The following is a 24,699-nucleotide window of genomic DNA, read 5'->3' as shown; positions in this document are numbered from 1 at the left end:
AAAGGGGACTAGATTTGTGGTAGTGAACACGCAATATAATATACAAATAATGTATTATAGAACTGTATACTTGAAACATATATAATTTTTATTAACCAATGCAACCCCAATAAAATCAATAAAATATTTTTTAAAGTAATCTAAGAACTATTATATATGTCTTATATCTCTTTTCAAAGGGAATGTCAGGTCATGATGGTGCACCGGGACCTCAAGGTATCCCTGGATGCAATGGAACCAAGGTGAGATCTCAACTTAACTATATACAATATGCTTGATAATAATAGATTTAAAAATCTAAATCAATATGAGCAATGTTGAAGAAGAGATATAATAGCTTCATATATCTGGGACACATATAAGGTGTGTTCTGCGTTAACATTTTCAATATATTAAAACATTAGTAATGCTTTAAGTATGTGTAGGTAGTTGGGATATTGCATTGGGTGGAAGGTTACTTACCAAATCCTTTTCTGACTTTAGTGTAAAGTAGGATGAGAGTTAAAAATGAATTAGGATATATATGTTTTAAATATTATATCAGTTGTTAAAAGTAATACTTATGAATGTCATTCATTAGCTTTGCTTTTTTAGAAACTAGGTACAATTTAACTTTTTAAATATTTGATGTTTAAATTTTTTTTTTGCCTTGCTTAATAACACCTTTAAGGAAAATATCCTAAAAATCTATATGTAGTACAGCACATCAATTTTAACTATAAACTATTAGTATGAAACATGAAAATCTTCTCTGACAGTGAAAATGATTAATTTAACAATTTAAAAAGAAAAAGAAAATGTTACATGTGACAAACACTTTTTCCTGACCCACTATTCTTGTTTTTAGTTGTAACTATATTTAATATAAAGTGATAGCAAGAAAAAAAATTGAGGAAAAATTGCTCTTTTTGAAAGCTTACGTGTTATAGCTTCTGTTTTCATTCCTTTACTTTTCTCCTTTTCCTATATGTTAATGCAATATGTTATTATTTTCTATATATTCTTTTAGTATTTTCCACTTTACACATAATCTGTGAAACTATTTATGAAATACCCTATATCTTTCTAACTAATGGCGTGTGTCAGACTTTATATTAGGACATGTATTTAAAATATCATGAATAAAATATTTTTCATTGCAAAAGCTATATTTTGTAATATTTATTGTAGTATATACTTGAAAGAAGTAAAATTATTCTTACACCCAACATTTATATTTCCCTAGGTCAGTATGGTCCTTGCCAATGCAAATAATAATTATTATTATTATAAACTATTTTGTATTTTTGAGTCTTTCTTGTGTTCTTCATTTCAGCTGGACAACCTTACAGGGATAGGACCAATGTGGAGCTAATATGACAAATGTCATGTTAAAAGTGGGCTACAGTTACATTCTTGTGCCTGCTCTGGTTATTTGTATATTTAACAATTAAAAAAAAAAAGAAAACATTACATATGAGAAATATTTTTTCCTGACCTACTTTTCTTGTTTTCAGTCATGCCTTGAGCAACAAACAGACCACTGGCCAAAGTCTTAAATTTGAAGGCAAATTGTCATCTACAATGAGCATAGTATGCTATATGATTAAAGGAATATTTTTCTTCCTTTTTGTAAAGCAGCACCTTAGCAGATTGCATAATTAGTTTGTGTTTGAGGCCTCCAATTACATGAAAAACACGTTTTTTAAAATTGGTTTATTATGTATACTTTCAGATAAAATGTTTTAAAATATATTTCTTACTATATAACTAATAGAATAAACCCCAGACATGGAACCAGAATATATGGGATCTTTTGTTTTCTGTCTTCTAAACTTGATGTCCAGACCACTTCCTTTCTCTCTGGACCTACCTTTTCCGTGTGTAAAAAATGGTGCAGATGGGTATTGGACAATAAAGGCATACATATGTAATAATTTTACTCCCTTAAACCTCTGATAACATGTTTCTAGGATTACTATGGTATACAGGTATTTGGAAGGGGGTTGCATTAGGGTTCTTCTACAGTAATTTTAGCTTTTGTTTTCTAAACCAAATGTCCATATTAGTACTTTGTAATAGTGAGGGAGAAAAAAATGGGTGCTTAGAAAACCTAATGACCTACAATTGTTAGAACTATTACTATTGTTGTCTTCTTGGTAATATTAATGGCATTCTTTCTTACCATCTTTTCCTCCTAATTAAAATAATTTAAAATAGTTTACAATAAAAAAATTCAATGAGGCAGTTAAAATAATAATCTATATAATACATAGGCAGGAAATTGGGGCAAATAATTATCTGTTAAATGTGCTTATGGCCATGAATCTGCGATATTATTGTATCAAAATGAATTTGTCAGAAGGAAATGACTGATGTAGAAGGTTTTTTAATTTCTTTTTTCTTTTACTATATTTTATGTTTTAGTGTTTTTTTTTTAAAGATTTTATTTATTTTTAGAGAGAAGGGAGGAGAGGGAGAGAAACATCAATGAGTGAGAGAAACATTGGTTGGTTGCCTCTCACAAACCCCCAAGTGGGAACCTGGCCTGCAATCCAGGCATATACCTTGGGATGGAATTCAAACCGACGACATTTTGGTTTGCAGGCCAGCACTCAATCCACTGAGCCACACCAGCCAGTTCTTTTTAAATTTAATTTCTGATTGGGATTGATGAGTAGAAGTAAAAATATCTTAGAAGTTTGACATGATATGGATAATTGATATTGAAGTAATTGGAAAGTGAAAACTAATGAATTTTTAGCAACCTGCCAGGTTCAAAATGGCTTTTACAGAAATTTTTTTCAATAAATCATTGTTGATATAGTTATGCTTTGTTTTTTTGTTCTTCCATGTTCTTTCTTTTTAACTCTAGGGTGAACGTGGATTTCCAGGCAGTCCCGGTTTTCCTGGTGTACTTGGTCCTCCAGTAAGTTATAAAAGTTGGGATTATAATGAACACAGGAATTGACAGAAGAAGCAGAAGTATAAAAAGTGATCGCAATGCATTCATGTAAAACAAAGTAGTGAATTTTAAAGTCGTAAACAAAAAAAAGGATTTTTTTGGAAAAACAGTATGTAGTGTAACTCTGCTGGGTAAAAGCAAGTATTCTATGTTATTTAATACAGGGTGAGCAAAAGGAGGTTTACAGTTGTATGTTCAACACAGAGTTTATTCTTGTATTATTTGTTATCGTATTATTTTTCATACAAACAACTGTAAACCTCATTTTGCCCCATCCTGCATAAATGTCATCTTTAAGTATCCTTAGATACATTGTACTCAGAATGACCCTACAGAAATCTATTCAATTTTAACTTTATTTGGAAAGCATTGTATCTTTTTTCTCGCTTCACTCTCATATATACATAAAACGATATCTTTTCTTCTTAATAATAGGGACCTCCTGGGATTCCAGGTATGAAGGTAAGAATCTCATGCTGGGAAGGTAAACATTTTGAATAAAATATTTGGAAAGCTTGTAACTTCAATCAAATAATGTCTCTGATGTCTTAAAATGGGTGCTTCTAGAAGTTGTGCAGTTGCACACTTATTAGATCTCCCTTAAGTAGTCTCCTTTCTTCCTATGGCTGTAAGTACCACCTATGTGCTCATATACTTGTAAATGTGTATATCCGACTCAAATATCTTTTCTGTAACCTTCAGTCTTCATTATATTTTGCTCTAGAAATACTTTTCCCCTGTATTCCATGACACTACCCTTCCCTGATTCTTTTCCTGCATCTCTGGTCATTCTGCAGTCTTGTATGCAAGCCGATACTATTCTATCCAGCAAGTATTAGGGCACAGTTTGACTCTCTTCTCTTCTATGCCTAACAATATTATTGATGCTCACAGTATTGATTACTATTTAGTTACTGAATATCAATATTTTTATCTCTTAAACAGACTTTTCTTCTAACCTAGATGCCTCCCTGACATCTCTATTCAAATATTCCCAGACATTCATATTAACTGTTCAAAGTTAACTCGGATCCCCAAATAAACCTGTTCTTCCCTCTGGCTTCTCCATCTCTAAAATTGCATCACTATATATTATGTATATTATTACATGAGCCCCCAACCTGAGAGTTAGTGTTTTAAATTTTTCACTCCTTCACATACCTCTATCTCCTCCTTCCATTATTTCACTAAATACTGTCAATTTTTCCTATAAAATATATCTTAAACCAATCCACTTCTCTCCATCTCTACTGCCACCACACTAACAATAATCATCATCATCATCATCATCATCATCATCATCATCATTATCTCATCTGGACTATTATAGTAGCCCCTTAACTAGTCTCTCCCTCTCTCTCTCTCTCTCTCTCTCTCTCTCTCTCTCTCTCTCTCTTTTTGCTATACCCCTGACCTTCAAAACAGAGTTAATCTACAAAACAGCCAGGAATGATATTTTACAAATGTAAATAAATAATTTAATTTTTCTGCTTATAAACCTTCAAGAGTTTCCCATTGCATCTAACAGAGACCATGTAACTTTCTTTTCCATGACCTGTAAGACCTGCATGTTCTGATCCCTGTTTACATTTTCAGTTGTATCTTTAAACCACTTTTCCCTTGGCCCACTAACCACACCACTCTTTATTACGTTATTTGAATGTTCCATACTCTTCCCTTTGGGGATCCTTTGTACATGCCATTTACACTACTTAACACTCTTTCCCCATCTTCACCTGGCTGAATCATTATTATTTAGATCTCAGCCTCAATGTTACTTTCACAGATTGCCCTTTTGTGACTACCCACACTAAATTAATTTCCTTTTCTATTTATTTTTAATTGACATATATTTCACATATAACATTATGTAAAGTTAAGGTGTACAACATTTTAATTTGATGTATTTATATATAATAATTTTCATTGTAACAATAATTAGCACCTCTACCATGTCGTATGATTATCATTTCTTTTTAATCCTCCACTATTTATTTATCATGTACCATGATGTTTTTTTTTTTTTTTCCCTTAACAGAACATTTGGTCATCTTATTTGTTTTCATATTATGGTCTGTATTTCCCCAGTATATTGTTAGCACCACAAGAACAGGGGTCTTGTTTATGTTTTTCACTATTGAGCACTCAGAACCTAACACAATTTTTTGCAAATATTAATATTTAATAAAATTTTTAATGAATAAGTAACTGAATACCACAGGCTCTTAATAAATTGACTGTACTTCAGTATTCTCTGTCTACTTTCTCACTTCCCTTTAAAAGGTAAATTTATTCATGTTAATTATTGAGCTTTCCTACCTTCTAGGATATTTATGTGACAAATTGAATTCTCAGATCATTTTTCATGCTCTTGCCAGTTTTCATGTATCGTAACTGTTATTTATAACTTTCATTGATTGTTTCTTTCAGGGAGAACCAGGTAGTATAATTATGTCATCTCTGCCAGGACCAAAGGGTAATCCAGGATATCCAGGTCCTCCTGGAGCACAAGTAAGCATTCAGTGATTTTCTTCCTGCAATATTGATTTAATCATATCACAGCATCACTTTTTTTTCTTTTCAGCCTTTAGTTTTAGAAATTATCATCTAAAGTGTGATAGACATTGCATGTACCTTATACCTGAAGATAAAAGCAGCCTGAGCCACTGAGAATTTTAAGTACTTTTCTCCCCAGTTTCCATGGAAATACTTATTTGGTCTTTGGCAGTAGAAATAGGCTTATATATCTTTATTCTTGTACTGTGGGGATCAGTAGAGTAGCAGGAGTAGTTCTGATAATTGTAAATGATCTGATTAAAAATAAAAATGATCAGTCTCCCATTGAAGATATTAGGAGATGCTGTTTGTAACATGATCAGTTATGCATACTATATGAACATATTTTAGACTGATGGAGTACAATTTATGCATCAGTTTTAATCTTAAGAAAAAAGTTATGTTAGCCTACAGATAACATACATGCGTAGAAACAACAATAACTTTAGAGTGTTTATAGATTAAGAAGTCAATTTCCTGAGGTTTATATTTCATGAGGATTGATCCCCAAAATAAAAATTAGTACTTTCTAATATTTGATCACTAGAATGACATGTCGGGGACTTCTTTAAACTACCTTCTCATATCATACTTATCACCCATCCATATGCTCTTAAATACTCTAATTTTACCCTTTAACTTTTATAAATTTTATTATGTAATATTTGAAGCTACAGCACAATGCATGCAAAATATATGTATGTTGTGAAGCATAACTACCAAATGAATACCTGTGAACTCAGCACATGTAAGAAATAGAATATTAAAAATGATTTTTAATCAACCCGTGGTTTCTGCTTTCTCTGAAGACATAACTATCATCCTGAGTTTTCCATTGCTTTTTAAAAATAGTTTTACTACATATACATATGTTTCTCATTTTTTGGCCATTATAACTATATTTTTTATTTTAATTTTTATTTATTTATTGTTTTTCTGTTACAGTTTTCCCACTTTTCCCCCCATTGCTCCCTCTACCCTGCCCACCCATTCTCCCACAGTCAATCCCCACCCTGTTGCCCATGTCCATGGTGCATATATTTCTAAACAATAGAATACCTGACTTTGCTTTTAAAATAATATATTATTTTTGTGATTTTCTACAAAGTTTTCTATTTTATATGTTAAGATCCATTCATATGATTGTATATGGCTCTGGTTCATTCAGTTTCACTCACATAAAACATTTCATTGTGTGAACATACTATAATTTCTTTCTCCAGTCTCTTATTGTTGAATATTTGTGTAGTTTTTGGATTTTTTTTCAATTAAAAATCAATCCAGGATTTGTACATAGATATAGAAATGCTAGGTTTTAAAGCAGTCAAATTTTCAAGATTTTAAAATGCTAAATTGTGTTCCACAAAAGTTCTGTCATTTTCTTATTTTTGTCCAGTTATTCTTACTTCCCTTATCATCTTTAGTCTTATTTTTTTAATTTTAAAATTATGAAAAGCATCTTAAAACTAATAGTCTTTCCCTTCCCTGTTCTAGCATAAAAGCTTCACTCAAGGCCCATCTTTCTCACTTTATTTTTTTGAAACTTCCTTATATGTTTGTCCAACATTTGCTATCTACCACTGTAAAACATGTGTTCTAAGAGCTGTATTCATTCTGTTTAGTTGAAATTTGTATAGTTATTCAATCCATTTATTCTTATACATTTTAAGTGGTTATGATATTGCAGAATTATAGAATTGTAGAACAGAATTCTAGCAAGTATTTAAATTTCATGCACTTAGTTCTTTGTACAATACAGTGGAGGTTTTCTTTTTTTCTCACTCTTTTCTTCTTCATAACAGGGCCCAGCTGGACCTGTTGGTATACCAGGGCCAGTTGGTCCTCCAGGACCACCAGGCTTGATGGTAAGCTTATTTGTGTAATTTCATTTCTTCCTCCTTTATTTTATTTTGATTTCCTTCACAAATAATAATAATATATATATATATATATATATATTACTTGAAAGTATAATGCATATTCAGTAATCACTATTTAGAATATTATTTACAAGAGATTTTACAATGTTATCATGAACAATATATGCTAAGTAGTAGCTCCTTTCTGTTAACCCTGATTCAACAGGTGAATCCAAGACTTAGATATGCCACCTAGGCACAATATATAAATAAATAGGTCTCTTTATATCAAGAGGTGATACACTTTGGCAGATAAATACCTATTTAACTTTTTTTCCTAAAGATTTTATTTATTTATTGTTTAGAGAGAGGGGAAGGGAGAGAAACATCACTGTGTGGGTGCCTCTCACATGCCCCTAACTGGAGACCTGGCCTACAACCCAGGCACATGCCCTGATTGGGAGTAGAACCAGCAACCCTTTGGTTCACAGGCCAGCACTCAATACACTGAGCCACACCAGCCATTGCCCTATTTAACTTTTAAAACTTTGAAATGTTCTCAAAAGTATAAAGTCAGAGCACATAAAAGTAAAACTGGAATAAAAAATTAAACATAATTTATTTAAATTTTTCTCTTACTCTTCACTTTTCTTATTATTATTCAAAAACAAAAGTTATTCTTAAATCATCCATGCTCAATTTTGATTTAATGTACCATCATTTTCCCAAGATATAAAGCTTTAGAATGTCTTGGAAATAATAATTTTATGGCTCTAGGTTTAACAAAACTGTTAAAATTCTATTTTATTTTATTTTATTTTTTATTAAATTTATTGTGGGTGATACTGGTTAACAAAATTATACATGTTTCAGGTGCATAATTCTAAAACACGTAATCTATACACTGTATTTTGTGTTTACTACTCCAGTCAAGTCTCTGTCCATCACCATTTATCCCTCCTATACACTCCTCCACCTCATCCACCACCCCACCACCCTAGAAAATCAACACACTGTGTCCTTTTCCATGGATTTTTTCTCTCTCTCTTTTTTTCTCAATCCCTACACCCTCTTCAACAAGCCCCACCCCATGACAGCTGTCAGCCTGCTCTCTATCTATGAGTCTGTCACTATTCTGCTTATTAATTCACTTTGTTCACTTGATTCCACATATAAGTGAAATTGTATGGTACTTGTCTTTCTCTGACTGGACTATTTCACTTAGCATAATGCTCTCCAGGGCCATCAAAGCTGTTGAGAAGGGTAGGGCTGAGTAGTAGATTCCATTGTGTAAAGGTACCACAGTTTTTTTATCCACTCACCTACTGATGGACACTGGGCTGATTCCAAACACGGTTACTGTAAATAACACTGCAATGAACATAGGAGTGTATAGCGTCTTTCAAATTAGTGTTTTGGGTTTCTATCGATAAATTCCCAGAGGTAGAATTGCTGGGTCATAAGGCAGTTCCATTTTTAATTTTTTGAGGTAACTCCATACTGTTTTCCACAGTGGCTGCGCCAATCTGCATTCCCACCCATGTTACATAAGGGTTTCCTTTTCTCCACATCCTTGTCAACACATTGTTTGTTGATTTATTGGTGGCAGCCATTCTGACTGGTGTGAGGTGATAAATATTTGTGATTTTAATTTGCGCTTGTCTGATGAGTAGTAGTTTTGAGAATTTTTTCATATGCCTATTGGCCATCTCTATGTCCTCTTTGGAAAATTGTCTGTTCAGGTTCTTTACTTATTTTTTAATTAGATTGTTTTTTGGTATTGAATTTTAGGTTTCTATAAATTTTGGATATTAACACCTTATCAAATATATCATTGCCAAATATGTTCTCCCATTCTGTGGGTTGTCTTTTCATTTTCTTGATGGTTTCCTTTGGTGTGCAAAAACTTTTTAGTTTGATGTAGTCCCATTTGTTTATTTTTTCTTTTGTTTCTCATGCCTGAGGAGATATATCAGAAAAAATATTGCTATGAGAAATGTCTGAGATGTTATTGTCTATGTTTTCATCTCTGATTTTTATGGTTTTGTGTCTAACACTTAAGTCTTTAATCTGTTTTGAGTTTATTCTTATGTATAGTGTAAGGAGGTGTTCTAATTTTATTTTTTGAAAGTGTCTGTTTAATATTCCCAACACCATTTATTGAATTGACTACTTTTACCCAATTATATGTTTTTGCCTCTTTAGTTAAATATTAATTGAGTATAAAAGCTTGGGTTTATTTCTGGGCTTTTTATTCCATTTCATTGATCTATAGGTCTGTTTTTATGTGTGTACCATTCTGTTTTGATTACTGTGACTTTATAGTATAGTTTAATATCAGTTATCATGATTCCTCTAACTTTGTTCTCCTTTTCCAAGATTGCTGTTGCGATTCAGGATCTTTTGTGGTTCCATATAAATTTTTGGAATATTTGTTCTAGTTCTGTGAAATATGCCATTGATACCTTTATAGCAATTGCATTGAATCTATAGATTTCTTTGAATAATATGGACATTCTGTGACATTAATTATTCCTATCTATGAACAAGGTATATGCTTCCACTTACTTGTATCTTATTCACTTTTTTCATTCAGCGCCTTAAAATTTTCCGAGTATGAATCTTTTACCTCATAGGTTAAATTTATTCCTAGATATTTTGTTATTTTTGAAGCAATTGTTAATGGGATGGTTTTCTTAGTTTCCCTTTCTGATGGTGCATTGTGAGTGTATAAAAAATGCAACTAATCACTGAATATTTGTTTTACCATGCTATAATACTTTACTGAATTCATTAATCAGTTTTAGTAGTTTTTTGATGGAATTTTCAGAGTACTCTGCATACAATATCATGTTACTTACAAATAAAGGCAGTTTTATTTCTTCTTTTTCAATTTGGATGTCTTTTATTTTCCCTTCTTGTCTGACCTATGTTGCTAGGGCTTACAGTACTATATTTAATAAGAGTGGTGAATGTGGCAACCCCTGTTGTGTTCCCAATCTTAAAAGAAATGATTTTAGTTTTTATTCCTTGACTATTATGTTGGCTGTGGGTTTGTCATATATGGTCTTCTTTATGTTGAGGTGTGTTGCCTCTTTTCCCACTTTTCTGAGAGTTTTTATTAAGGAAAACTCTGATTCAAAAAAAAAAAAAAAAAAAAAAAACCTCCGCTGCCTTGCGGCATACCTCTTCAGGGGAAAGGCTAAGGGAGTAAACCCCGACAGAAAATCCGGAGCCGGAGTCCCTAAGGTGGTTTGACGTTGTAGTCAACACCGGCAACTCCTGCGGCGCACCTGAAGCCAAGCTGTATTGACTCCGTCTTTCCCTTGGACCCTTCAGCTGCGAAGAGAGGGGGGGGTCTGCTGCATGGGCAACAGCAGACCCTCCATATCACCCTGCCCAGGCTCTGTAGCTTCAGCTTCACTGGAGAGGACACTCCAGCGTCATCGTAAGATGTCGATTCAACACGGGAGGAGACAGATACCGTGTCACTCCCGAGTCGGACTGCACAGCCATTCTCGGCGGTGCAGATAGACTCTTAAGAAGCTACACCATCGTCTCTCGAGACGGACGGCTGCCGACGACGACGAGTGCTGGATTTCATCAAATACTTTTTCAGAACCTTTTTATATGATCATGTGGTTTTTACTCATGTTCTTTTTATTTATATGGTGTATCATGTTTATCAATTTTCAGATATTGTACCGACCTTGCATCCTTGGAATAAATCCCACTTGATCATGGTGTGTGATCTTTTAATTTTATTGCTAGGTCAGGTTTGCTAATATTTTATTGAGGATTTTAACATCTAAGTTCATCAGAGATATTGAGCTATAGTTTTTTTTCTTTCTCTTGTCTCTTTATCTTGTTTTGGAATTAGGATAATACTGGCCATCTAAAATGAGCTTGGGAGTTTTCAGTCCTATGAGATATTTTTAAATCTAAAAAGTTTTTATTGATTTTGCTGTTACAGTTGTCCCATTTTTTCCCCCTGTGCTCCCCTCTCCCTGGTACCCCCTTCCCTCCAGCAGTCCCTGCCCCTTAGTTCATGTCCATGGGTCGTGCAATCAAGTTCTTTGGCTTTACCCTTTCTTATACTATTCTTTATTTTTAATTTTAATTTTTATTGTTATTACATTACAATTGTCTCACTTTTTCCCTCATTGCTACCCCCCACTCAGCCCACCCCTTCTCCCACGGTCCATCCAAACCTTGTTGTACATGTTCATGGGTTATTTATATTAGTTTCTTTGCTAAACCTTTCCCCTATTAGCCCTTTCCCTCCCTCCCCCCTCCCCCCTGATAACTGTTACTCTGTTTCTTGTTCAATTTTGTTCATATATTTGTGTTGTTCATTAGTTTCCTGTATTGAATGATAACATATGGTATTTTGTTTTCATTGCCTGGCTTATTTCACTAAGCATAATTCTCTCTAGTTTCATCCATGTTGTTGCAAAGAGCAGGAGTTCCTTCTTTCTTTCTGCTGCACAGTATTCCATTGTGTAAATGTACCACAGTTTTTTGATCCACTCATCTACAGATGGGCACTTGGGTTGTTTCAAGCACTTGGCTATTGTAAACAGCGCTGTTATGAACATAGGAGTGCATAAGTTCTTTTGAATTAGGGTTTCAGGAGTCTTCAGATATAATCCTAGTAGTGGAATCGCTGGTTCAAAAGGCAGTTCCATTTTTAGATTTTTTAGGAAATTCCATAATGTTTTTCATAGTGGCTGCACCAGTCTGCATTCCCACCATCAGTGCACTAGGGTTCCCGTTTCTTCACATCCTCGCCAGCACTTGTTGTTTGTTGATCTGTTGATGATGGCCATTCTGACTGGCGTAAAGTGTTATCTCATTGTGGTTTTTATTTGCATCTCTCTGATGGATAGTGATGTTGAGCATTTTTTCATATGCCTCTGGATCCTCTGTATATCCTCCTTGGAGAAGTGTTTGTTCGGGTCCTTTGCCCATTTTTTAATTGGGTTGTCTGTCCTCTTTGTGTGGAGATGTGTAAGTTCTTTATATATTTGGGAGATCAAGCCCTTGTCTGATAATCATTGGCAAATATGTTTTCCCATATGGTTGGTTCCCTTTTCATCTTGCGGATGTTTTCTTTTGATGAGCAGAAACTCTTCAGTTTGATGTAGTCCCATTTGTTTATTTTTTTTTCTTTAATTCCCTTCCCTTAGGAGATGTGTCAGTGAAAATATTGTTACGTGGGACATCTGAAATTTTTCTGCCTATGTTTTCCTCTAGGATTTTTATGGTGCCACGTCTTACATTTAAGTCTTTGATCCATCTTGAGTTTATTCTGGCTTGTGGCATAAGTTGGTAGTGTAGTTTCATTTTTTTGCACGTCCCTGTCCAGTTCTCCCAGCACCATTTGTTGAAGAGGCTCTTCTCATTCCATTTCATATTTCTTCCCCATTTGTCAAATATTAGTTGACCATAGAGGCCTGGGTTTATTTCTGGACCCTCTATTCTGTTCCATTGATCTATATGTCTGTTCTTATGCCAGTACCAGGCTGTTTTGATTACAGTGGCCTTGTAGTATAGTTTGATATCAGGTATTGTGAGTCCTCCTATTGCATTCTTCTGTCTAAAGATTGCTGTGGCTATTCGGGCTCTTTTTTGGTTCCATATAAATTTTTGAAGTACTTGTTCTAGGTCTGTGAAATACGTAGCTGGTATTTTAATAGGGATTGCATTGAATATGTAAATTGTGTTGGGTAGTATGAACATTTTAATGATGTTGATTCTTCCCATCCATGAACGCGGTGTATGCCTCCACTTATTTGTATCTTCCTTAATTTCTTTCTTCAGGGTTATGTAAGTTTCTGAGTACAGGTCTTTTACCTCTTTGGTTAAATTTATTCCTAGGTACTTTATTTTTCTTGTTACTATAGTAACTGGGATTTATTTTCTAAAATCTATATCTGATTTTTTATTGTTGGTGTATAGAAATGCCTTTGATTTCTGGATATTGACTTTGTACCCTGCTATTTTGCCAAATTCACTTATTAGGTCAAGTAGTCTTGTGGTGGAGTCTATAGGGTTTTCTATGTATACTATCATGTCATCTGCAAAAACTGACAGTTTTACTTCTTCTTTTCCAATTTGGATGCCTTTTATTTCTTTTTCTTGTCTGATGCTGTGGCTAGAACTTCCAATACTTCCACTCCTTGAATAGGAGTGGTGACAGTGGACATCCTTGTCTTGTTCCTGACCTCAGGGGGAATGCATTCAGTTTTTGTCCATTGAGTATGATGTTGGCTTCGAGTTTCTCGTAAATGGCCTTAATGATGTTGAGGTATGCTCCTTCTATTCCCATTTTACTGAGTGTTTTCATCATAAATGGGTGTTGCACTTTATCAAATGCCTTTTCAGCATCTATTGATATGATCATGTGGTTTTTGTCTTTCATTTTGTTTATGTGGTGTATTACATGTATTGATTTGTGAATATTAAACCATCCTTGCATCCCTGGGATGAATACCACTTGATCATAATGTATGATCTTTTTAATGTGTTGCAGGATCCGGTTTGCCAATATTCTGTTGAGGATTTTAGCATCTATGTTCATTAATGATATTGGCCTGTAATTTTCTCCTTTTGTTGTGTCTTGACCTGGTTTTGGAATTAGGGTCATACTGCCTTCATAGAAAGAATTTGGGAGTCTTCCCTCTTCTTGGATTTTTCGGGAATAGTTTGAGAAGAGTAGGTGTTAGTTCTTCCCTAAATGTTTTAAAAAATTCGCCTGTGAAGCCATCTGGTCCAGAGCTTTTGTGCACCGGGAGTTTTTTGAGCACTGTTTCAATTTCACTCTTTGTTATCTGTCAATTCAGGCTTTCTGCATCTTATTGATTTAGTTTTGGAAGATTATATATTTCCAGAAATTTGTCCATTTTATCTAGGTTGTTAAGTTTCTTGCCATATAGTTGTTTTAGTAATTTCTTACAACCCTTTGTATTTCTGTGATATCAGTCATGATATCTCCTTTTTTATTTCTGATTTTGTTTACCTGGGTTCTCTCTCTTTTTTTCTTGATGGGCCTAGATAAAGGCTTGTCAATTTTGTTTATCTTTTCAAAGAACTAGCTCCTACTTTTGTTGATCTTTTGAATTGTTTGTTTAGTCTCTATGTCATTTAATTCTGCTCTGATTTTGATGATTTCCTTCCTTCTACTCATTCTGGACTTTGTTTGTTGTTGTTCTAGTTCTTGTAGCTGTAGGTTTAGATTTTTTATTTGGGATTCTTCTATCCTTTTTAGGTAGGCCTGTATTGCTATGAACTTCCCTCTCAGGACTGCTTTCACTGTATCCCATAGGTTTTAGACTGTTGTGTGTTCATTATGATTTGTTTCCAGAAACTTTTTTATTTCTTCCTTGATGTTATTGTTAATCCATTCATTATTTAATAGCATGTTATTCATCCCCCATGAGTTTGAATGTTTTTGAGTTTTTTCCTTGAGATTGATTTCTAGTTCCAGGGAATTTTTATCTGAGAGGATGCTTGATATAATTTCAATTTTCTTGAATTTCTTGAGGCTTGTTTTGTGTCCTACCATGTGGTCTATCTTTGAAAATGTCCCATGTGCATTTGAAAAGAATGTATATTTTGCTTCTCTGGAGTGAAAAGTTCTATATATATCAATTAAGTCCATTTGATCTAGAGCGTTGTTCAATGCCTCAATATCCTTGGTGTTTCTTTGCTTCAAAGATCTGTCCATTGTTGACAATGGGGTATTAAATTCCCCTACTATGAGTGTGTTGCTGTTGATATATTTTTTTGTAGTCTTCCAATATTTTCATTATATATTTTGTTGCTCCTATGTTGGGTGTATATATGTTTATGGGAGTTATATCTTCTTGATCGATTGTTCCCTTAAGTATTATAAAATGTCCTTCTCTGTCTCTTTTTATGGTCTTTGCTGTGAAATCTGTTTTGTGTGATATAAGTATTGCCACCCCAGCATTTTTTTTTCATGTCCATTTGCTTGGAATACTTTTTTCCATCTCTTCACTTTCAGTCTGCGTAGATCTTTTGTTTTGATGTGTGTCTCTTGTAGACAGCATATATGTGGATCATGTTTTCGTATTCAATCTACTACCTTATGTCTTTTAATTGGAGCATTTAATCTATTTACATTTAAGGTTATTATTGGCAAGTATTTATTCATTTATCTTCATTCCTGTGTTCCTCTCCCTCTTTCTTTTTCTTCTTTTTCTTATAGCATTCCCTTTAGCATCCCTTGCAATGCTGGTTTGGTGGAGATGTATTCTTTTAGTCTTCTTTTGTCTGGGAAACTCCTTATTTCACCTTCCATTTGGAAGGAGAGCCTTGCTGGGTAAAATGTTCTTGGTTGTAGGCCCTTGTTTTTCATTGCTTGGAATATTTTTTGCCATTCCCTTCTGGCTTGTAGTGTTTCTGTTGAGAAATCAGTTGTTAGCCTTATTGGAGCTCCCTTGTATGTTATTTGCTGTTTTTTTTCTTGCTGCTTTTAGGGTTCTCTCTTTGTCTTTGAATGTTGTTATTTTAGTTATGATGTACCTTGGAGTAGCCCTTTTTTGATTCATTTTCATTGAGACCCTCTGTGCTTCCTGGACTTGCATGACTTTTTCTCTCATCATGTTAGGAAAATTATCTGTCATGACTTTTTCAATCAGGGTTTCTATCCCTTTTTTTTCTTCTTCTTCTTTTATCCCAGATTCGAATATTGTTTCATCTCATGTTGTCCTGCAGTTCTCTTAAAGCCTCTTCACTCTGTTTCAGTCCTTTTTCATTTTGTTGTATTGTTTGGGAATTTTTTCCTATGTTTTCCTCTAACTCACTGATCTGGTCCTCTGCTACATTTAGCCTGCTTTTGATTGATTCTACTGCGTTCTTCTGTTCAGAAATTGTATTCTTTGTTTCTTCCTGGTTCTTGTTGATAGTTTCTATGTCTTTTTAAATGCTGGTGTAGTTTTCAGTAAGGTCCTTTTAGCTTCCCTGGAGCTCTTTATTGCTCCCCTGGAGATTGTTATAATGTTCTTTGAGTTTGTCAAGTTCATTGAGCTTCCTCATTACTATTGTTTTGAATTCCATGTCTGATATCTTGCTCGCTTCTATATCATCTATCCTTCCTTCTGGGAATTTCTCCTTTCTTTTTGGTGGAGTGTTTTTTCTGTTTGGTGGTGAAGGGTTAACTTCTAAGACTCCTGCCTGAAGGCTTGCAGGCGAGCCTTCCAGGCCCAGGTGTTTTCTGACTCAGCCCAGAGGTCTCAAGGTCATGAGGAGCAAAGAAGTCAGAGAGCCGTGTCTCCTTTCCCATAGCGATAACGTCTTATGTGAAACATACCCTTTAGATTTATAGCCTTATTTTGTAGCCATAACAGAAACAACAGATGTGTTTTGAATACTCTTTGTCCTCATAATATCTTAATGTTTCACCTGTATACTCTTATGTTTGTTCTCACATCCTTGAGAAAATGTATACTGAATACATGAAGACCCTTTGATTCTATTATTGGTAACTTCATTTACCTAATAAAAGGAGTGGTTGGGCTGCTAGTCTCTGCTGAAAGCCTGAGCGAGCGTCAGCCCTCTGTCCGTTGATGGCCACTCATTCTGCTTGCTGAGATTATCTCTGCGTCTCTGTTCACAGAGTGCAGCAACAGGTGGGGTGTTATTTCACCTCCCCATTTTGGGCACTGGTCTTGTTTCTGCTTCTTAGATTGATCTGCTTTTATTTTCTGCCTTTATGGTGTGAACTTCTTGTATACAGTTGTTGAGCTGCTGTCTCCATTTGACGCCACTTGGAGAGGACCAGTCTGCTTAAGTGATTTCTCCCATAGCTCTTGGGATGCTTCTGTACTGGGACCTAGTAGGCTGTTCTCCCAGCTCTTTCTCAATGGCCAGCACCCAAAACTTATTACAAAGTGCCTCTAGTTCATTTCACTGTCCTTTGTCCTCAGCCAGAGGCAAGTGCCTTCCCTCGTGAAGGCCAGGGGTTGGTTGGCCCATTGTGCACAGGGGCGGGTGGGTCGAAGGCACTGGTTGCTCTCCTGTTGCAGTGAAGGGGGAGGCTTCTACTCACCAGTGGGTGGGTTTGTTGTGGGCCTATTGGGGTGGGTGGTGAATTGGTTTCATGCCCACCGGGGCACGCCCAGGTAGCACCTGGGTGCAGCGGTGTGCATCTGTGTGTGGTGTTGGACACACTAGCCTCGCACCCGCTAGGTCACGCACCCTGGTGACACCTGAGCGCAGTGGCTGGTGTGTTCGTTTGGCGCCTGTTGAAGGCGGCCAGGGTGCTTATGCCCGCACGCATGCGCGGTGGCCTGCGCACTAACTACCCTCACGCCTGCTGAGCCGTGCCCGGGGAGTTGGTTTTTCACCCCTTGGGACAGGGCCCTGGACACCTGTGCACGGTGGAGGTGGGTGTGTGTGAGCTTCGGCCGTCCGCAGTTCTTGCGCCTGCTTTGGCATGTGTGAGTAGCGCCTGGGCAAGTGGCTGGTGCATTGGTTTGGCGCCTATTGGGGTGGGCGAGGGGTGCTTGCACAGGGTCCCCTGCGTGCCCAGCAGGTTGATTTTGTGCCTGTTGGGGCAGGGCCGCAGGTACCTGAGCACGGCGCAGGTGGGCGTCTGTGCCTGTCCACTGGAGTGTTGATTTTATGCCTGTTGGGGCGGGCCCAAGGGGCACCTGGACATGGTGGCCAGCAAGTTGGTTGCACACGTGGGCCATTGGATGGGGGCACTTCCCTGTGCATGCTAGCGTGACCTAGGGGGGAGGGTTGGGGAGTGGGCAAGTGCACTTCTGTGCCTGGGCTCCTCAAGAATCTCGTCCCACCCCAACCTCTCCTCCCATTTCCACAGAATACAAGAGAAAAAGAAAAAGGAAAAACACATTCTTACATACACAGCAGTATGCTGTTTCTTGCCTCTCAGCACCAGATGCCACTTGGCTAACTCCTGGCTCTGCCAGCAGGCAGAGTCCCGCGCTCCTCCTGATTTCTCTCTGGGGAAGCCTGTGGTCACTTACAAGTCCTTGTGTACTTCCACCTGCAGCTTGGGAAGCCAACCCAATCAGAAATCCCATCTCATCCCTTTCTACTCCCCTATTCTCACCAAACAGGTCACTCCCAGATGGTCTTCTCTTATCCGGCAGTGCCAAGGCTCAACTCCTGCCAGAGTCTAGATGTTATCTGAGATGTTCTGTCTGCAATTAGTCCAAACTACAGACTGGTCTCGGGAGCTAGAAAGCGTAGCCTTCCCTCACTCCTCCACCATCTTCCGCAATCCTCTTGTACTATTTTTAACATTCCCTTGTCTATTTTGTTCCTACCAATTATGCTTCATAATCCCTGCATAATTTCCCCCATTCTCCCTCTCCCCATCCAGCTGATAACCCTCCAAATGATCCCCATTTCTATGATTCTGTTTGTGTTCTTATAGTTTGCTTAGTTTATTTTTGTTTTTTAGGTGCAGTTGTTGATAGTTGTGTTTGTTGTCATTTTAATGTTCATAGTTTAATCCTTTTATTTTTCTTAAATAAGTCTCTTTAACATTTCATATAGTAAAGTCTTGGTGATGATGAACTCTTTTAGCTTTACTTTGTCTGGGAAGCACTTTATCTGCCCTTCCATTCTAAATGATAGCTTTGCTGAATAGAATAATCTTGGTTGTAAATCCTTGCTTTTCATCACTTTGAGTACTTATTGCCAGTCTCTTCTTGCCTCCAAAGTTTCTTTTGAGAAATCGGCTTATAGTCATATTGGAACTCTTTTGTAGATAACTCTCTTCTTTTCTTTTGCTGCTTTTAACATTCTCTCTTTATCTTTAAACTTTGGATTTTTAATTATGATGTGTCTTGGTGTGGTCTTCTTTGGGTCTAGTTTGTTTGGGACTCTCTGTGCTTACTGAATTTGTATGTCTATTTACTTCACCAAATTAGGGGAATTTTCTTTCATTATTTTTTCAAATAAGTTTTCAATATCTTGCTCTTTATTTTCACCTTCTGACACCCCTATGATTCAGATGTTGGTACTTTTAAAGTTATCCCAGACAACTTTAAGTTCCTAATCCTCTCTTGATTTCTCTTCCTTTCTTGTTTCTTTTTTCTGTTCCAGGTGAAAGTTTATTTCTTCCTTTTGGTCCAAATCATTGACTTTAGTCCCAGCTTCCTTCCCATCATTGTTGGTTCTCTGTATATTTTTCTTTATTTACATTGTATAACCTTCACTTCTTTATTTACTTTGTGGCAATATGCAATCATTTCTCTGAGCATCCTGATCACCGGCGTTTTGAACTCTGCAACTGATTGGTTGACTATCTCCTTTTAATTTAGTTATTTTTTCTGGGGTTTTATTCTGTTCTTTCATTTGGACCATATTTCTTTTCCTCCTGAATTTGGCATCCTCCCTGTGTTTGTTTCTGTGTATGTGATAGAGCAGCTTTGACTCTGTGTCTTGGCAGTATGGCCTAATGTAGTAGGTGTCCTGTAGGGCCCAGTGGCACAGCCTCCCCTGTGACCCAAGCTGCATACTTGAGGTACACCCTTTGTGTGGGTTGCGTACACACTCCTCTTGTAGTTGAGCCTGGTTGCTGTTGACATATCAATGAGAGGAATATACCCAAGCCAGTCAGCTGTGACCACTGACCACCAACCTCCACTCTCCATGGAGGATCAGCTGTGCAGGGGCAGGGTGGTGGTGCTCTAATGTGGTCTGTAGCTGTCCACTGGGTGTGCTAGCTATGGGGTTTCCCAGGTTATACAGGACAAGGTCAGCCTGACCTGTTTTTGGTTTTTGGTTTTTTTGTTTTGTTTTGCCCAGGGCAACCCTACCTGAGCTATAAAGCAATCTGAGTTGCATGGTACTTGTACTGGGCTTGGGGATTCCCAGGTGAAACCAAGCTGTGGATCTAAGCTGGCCCTTGGAGTTCTGGGCCTAGAGCTCACTGAGGCCACCTCTTGCTTGTTTGGTAGGATTTAGGAAGTTGTGATACGTGAGCCAAGACAAGCCATTCATGTGTAAAAGCAGCTCAGGTTGGCCTGTAAGTTGTTGGGGTGGAGCCTCTGGGGATCTCCAAGGCAGGTCAAACAGTGTTAGCCAGGTCAATGGAGTCTCAGATATGGTACCAGCTTGCTGGCTATGTGGGGTTGGGTTTAGAAAACACAATGGTTTGTGCTCACCTTGATGCCAAACACTTCAGTTTCTCCCTCTATAACACTGGTGCCTTTCAAGCTGCTATACAGGTGCTGGAGGTCAAAGGGAGTGAGTCTGAGAAGGTGAGTCCATGTGTGGGTTTTTTAAGAGGAACTGCTTGGGGCTTCAGCACTTTCTTCCACAAACTGAATCCACTCTGATTTTTGCAGCCAGAAGTTGTGGGGACTTATTTTCCTGGCACAGGAACCCTGGTCTGGGGGGCCTGGTGTGGGACTGAGGCTCCTTGCTCCTGAGATATTCCTCCCAAATTTTCATCACCACACATTGATGAGAGACCAGCACAATCTGTGTTAGTGCCCCTCCTGCCTGTTTCAATGGATGTGGTTTCTTTAATTCCATAGTTTTCAGACTTACATTCAACTTGATTTCTGAGAGTTCTGGCTGATGGTTGTTCTATATTTTAGTTGTAATTTTGATGTGGTTGTGTGAAGAGATGAACCATGTCTGCCTACACTGCCATATTGACTGGATCCTGAAGTTTTTGAAAAAGTTTGACAATAATAGGTGTTAGTTCTTCTTTGAATGTTTGGTAAAATATAGCTGTGAAACCATCTTATACACGACTTTTATTGGTTTAGAATTTTTTTAGTACTACTTCAGTTTCACTAGTTGTAATCTGTTTATTCAGATTCTCTGATTCTTCCTGATACAGTTTTTGAAGACTGTATGGTTCTAGGGATTTATCCTATTTGTCCAGATGATCCAGTGTGTTGGTATGTTCATAACATTTTCTTGCAATTCTTCTTATTTCTTTGGTGTCAATTATGACTTCTCTTCTTTCATTTCTGATTTTACTTATTTGGATCCTCTGTCTTTTTATCTTAATGATTCCAGTTAAAGTTTTGTCCATCCTTTTCATCTATTCAAAGAACAAGCTCTTGTTTCATTTATTGCTTTTTAGACACTATTTTTAAATTTTTTTCTCTGATATTTATTCCTTTTTTTCTACTCACTTGGACTTTGTTTATTGTTCTTTTTCAAGTTACTTTAAGATAAAGTTAGATTTTTTATTTGAGATTTTTCTTGTTTTTTTTTTAGGTAAACCTGTAATGCTATGAATTTCCCTCATAGGACTGCTTTCCCTCTGTCCCAAAGATTTTGGATTGTGATCTCATTTTCATTTGGTTCAAGGTATCCTTTGATATCTTCCTTGAACTCATTTTTAATCCATTCATTGTTAATAACATGTTATTTAACCTCCATGTCTTTGTGTGTTTTTCTGTTTTCTTTTTGTGATTGAATTCTACTTTCCCACAATTATGGTCAAGAAGATGTTTGATATGAATTCATTCTTCTTAAATTTATTGAGACTTGTTTTTTGGCCTAACATGTGGTCTTTCCTAGAAAATGCTTCATGTGCAGTTGAAAAGAATGTATATTCTGCTGCTTTGCGGTGAAGTGCTCTAGAGATAACAAATAATTCCATCTGATCTACTGTGCTATTTAAAGCCATCATTTTCTTGTTGATTTCATTGATTTCTAGTCTGGAATATCTACCACTTGATGTAAGTGAGGTATTAAAATACTCTACTGTGACTTCATGACTCTCTCTCTCTCTCTCTCTCTCTCTCTCTCTCTCTCTCTCTCTCATATATATATATATATATATATATATATATATATATATATCCATGGCTGGTGTGTCTCAGTTGGTTGGAGTATTGTCATATAAACTAAAGTCACGAGTTTGATTCCCTGTTAAGGTACATACTTAGTTTGTGGGTTTAGTCCCCATATGGGGTGCATACAGGAGACAGCCAGTTGAAGTTTCTCTCTTTCAAATTGGTGTTACCTCCCTCACTCTCTCCCTCTCTCCCCTTCTCTATAAAATCAATGAGCATGTTTTCAGGTGATTAAAAATAAAAGAAAGATTTACTTCACATAATTAGGTGCTCCTATGTTGGGTGCACATGTTTACAAGAGTTATATCCTCTTGTTGGATTGCTCCCTTTAACATTATGTTGTGTCCTTATTTGTCTATTACTATAGCCATTGTCTTAAATTTTGTCAGATATAAGTATTGCTACTCCACCTTCCTTTTTCATTTCTATTTGTCTGAAATATATTTTTATCCCTTTACTTTTAGTGTGTGTGTATCTTTTTGTTCTGAGCTACGTTTCTTGTAGAGAGCATATATATGGGTCTTGTTTACTTATCCATTCAGCTACTTTATATTTTTTTTTTTTATTTATTTATTATTTTTTTTTATTTTGGTTTTTCAATTACAGTTATCCCCTTTTCCCCCAATTTCTCTCCCCCACCCAGCCCACCCCCTCTCCCGCAATCATATCCCTCCCCGTTGTCTATGTCCATGAGTCTTTTATACAGGCTCTTTAATTAAACCCTTCCCTTACTTATCCCCCTTCTCTCCCTCTCCCCTCCCCCCTATTGACTGCTATTCTGCTCTTTGTTCTATTTAGTTCCTTTGTTTGTGTTGTTCTTTAGTTTCCTGTATTAGGTGATATCATATGGTATTTTTCTTTCTTTGCCTGGCTTATTTCACTAAGCATAATTCTCTCTAGTTCCATCCATATTGTTGCAAATGGTAGGAATTCCTTCTTTCTTTCTGCTACATAGTATTCCATTGTGTAAATGTACCACAGTTTTTTGATCCACTCATCTACAGATGGGCACTTAGGTTGTTTCCAGCACTTAGCTATTGTAAACAGTGCTGCTATGAACATAGGAGTGCATAAGTTCTTTTGAATTGGTGTTTCAAGATTCTTCGGGTATAATCCTAGTAGTGGAGTCGCTGGTTCAAAAGGCAGTTCCATTTTTAATCTTTTGAGGTAATTCCATACTGTTCTCCATAGTGGCTGCACCAGTCTGCATTCCCACCAACAGTGCAGTAGGGTTCCCGTTTCTCCACATCCTCGCCAGCACTTGTTGCTTGTTGATTTGTTGATGATGGCCATTCTGACTGGTGTAAGGTGGTATCTCATTGTGGTTTTTATTTGCATCTCCCTGATGGCTAATGATGTTGAGCATTTTTTCATGTGTCTATGGACCTTCTGTATGTCCTCTTCGGAGAAGTGTTTGTTCAGGTCCCTTGCCCATTTTTTAATTGGGTTGTTTGTTTTCTTGATGTTGAGTCGTATCAGCTCTTTATATATTTTGGAAATCAGTCCCCTGTCTGTGATGTCATTGGCAAATATGTTTTCCCATATGGTTGGTTTCCTTTTCATTTTGCTGATGTTTTCTTTTGCTGAGCAGAAACTCTTCAGTTTGATGTAATCCCATTTATTTATTTTTTCCTTTATTTCTCTTGCTTTAGGAGATGTATCCGTGAAGAGATTGTTACGTGAGATATCTGATATTTTCTTGCCTATGTTTTCCTCTAGGACTTTTATGGTGTCACGGCTTACATTTAAGTCTTTGATCCATCTTGAGTTTATTCTCGTGTGTGGTGTAAGTTGGTGGTCTAGTTTCATTTTTTTGCAGGTCCCTATCCAGTTCTCCCAGCACCATTTGTTAAAGAGGCTCTTCTCACTCCATTTTATGTTCCTTCCTCCTTTATCAAAGATTAGTTGACCATAGAGGCCTGGGTTTATTTCTGGACTCTCTATTCTGTTCCACTGATCTATATGTCTGTTCTTATGCCAGTACCAGACTGTTTTGATTACAGTGGCTTTGTAGTATTGTTTGATATCTGGTGTTGTGATTCCTCCTGCTGTGTTCTTCTGTCTCAAGATTGCTTTTGCTATTCGGGGTCTTTTTTGGTTCCATATGAATTTATGGAGTATTTTTTCTAGGTCTGTGAAATATGTCATTGGTATTTTAATAGGGATTGCATTGAATTTGTAAATTGCTTTGGGTAGTATGGCCATTTTGATGATGTTGATTCTTCCCATCCAAGAACATGGTATTTGCTTCCATTTATTTGTTTCTTCCTTAATTTCTTTCTTCAATGTTATATAATTTTCAGAGTACAGGTCTTTTATCTCTTTGGTTAAGTTTACTCCTAGGTACTTTATTTTTCTTGTTGCTATAGTAAATGGTATTTTCTTTTTTGTCTCTGTCTCTGCTATTTTATTGTTGGTGTACAGAAATGCCTTGGATTTCTGTATATTTATTTTGTACCCTGCGATTTTGCCAAATTCACTTATTATATTGAGTAGTCTTTTAGTGGAGTTTATA

General features: G+C 36.4%; 1 protein-coding gene across 1 annotated transcript in view; it reads left to right on the top strand.

Annotated features, from left to right (window-relative positions):
* COL4A5 (collagen type IV alpha 5 chain) overlaps positions 1-24,699 on the top strand; it is a 375,000-nt gene that overhangs the window by 159,267 nt on the left and 191,034 nt on the right. The window contains exons 6-10 of the mRNA XM_090265360.1: positions 180-242; positions 2,855-2,908; positions 3,380-3,406; positions 5,375-5,455; positions 7,303-7,365. Of these exons, the coding sequence (XP_090121486.1) occupies positions 180-242; positions 2,855-2,908; positions 3,380-3,406; positions 5,375-5,455; positions 7,303-7,365 (288 nt within the window). The remainder of the gene's footprint in view (positions 1-179; positions 243-2,854; positions 2,909-3,379; positions 3,407-5,374; positions 5,456-7,302; positions 7,366-24,699) is intronic.

Source organism: Furipterus horrens, unplaced genomic scaffold (genome assembly GCF_987537825.1).
Source record: "Furipterus horrens unplaced genomic scaffold, mFurHor1.1.pri manual_scaffold_17, whole genome shotgun sequence".
NCBI classification, from domain to species: domain Eukaryota; kingdom Metazoa; phylum Chordata; class Mammalia; order Chiroptera; family Furipteridae; genus Furipterus; species Furipterus horrens.
This window is presented reverse-complemented; position numbering and strand designations above follow the sequence as displayed.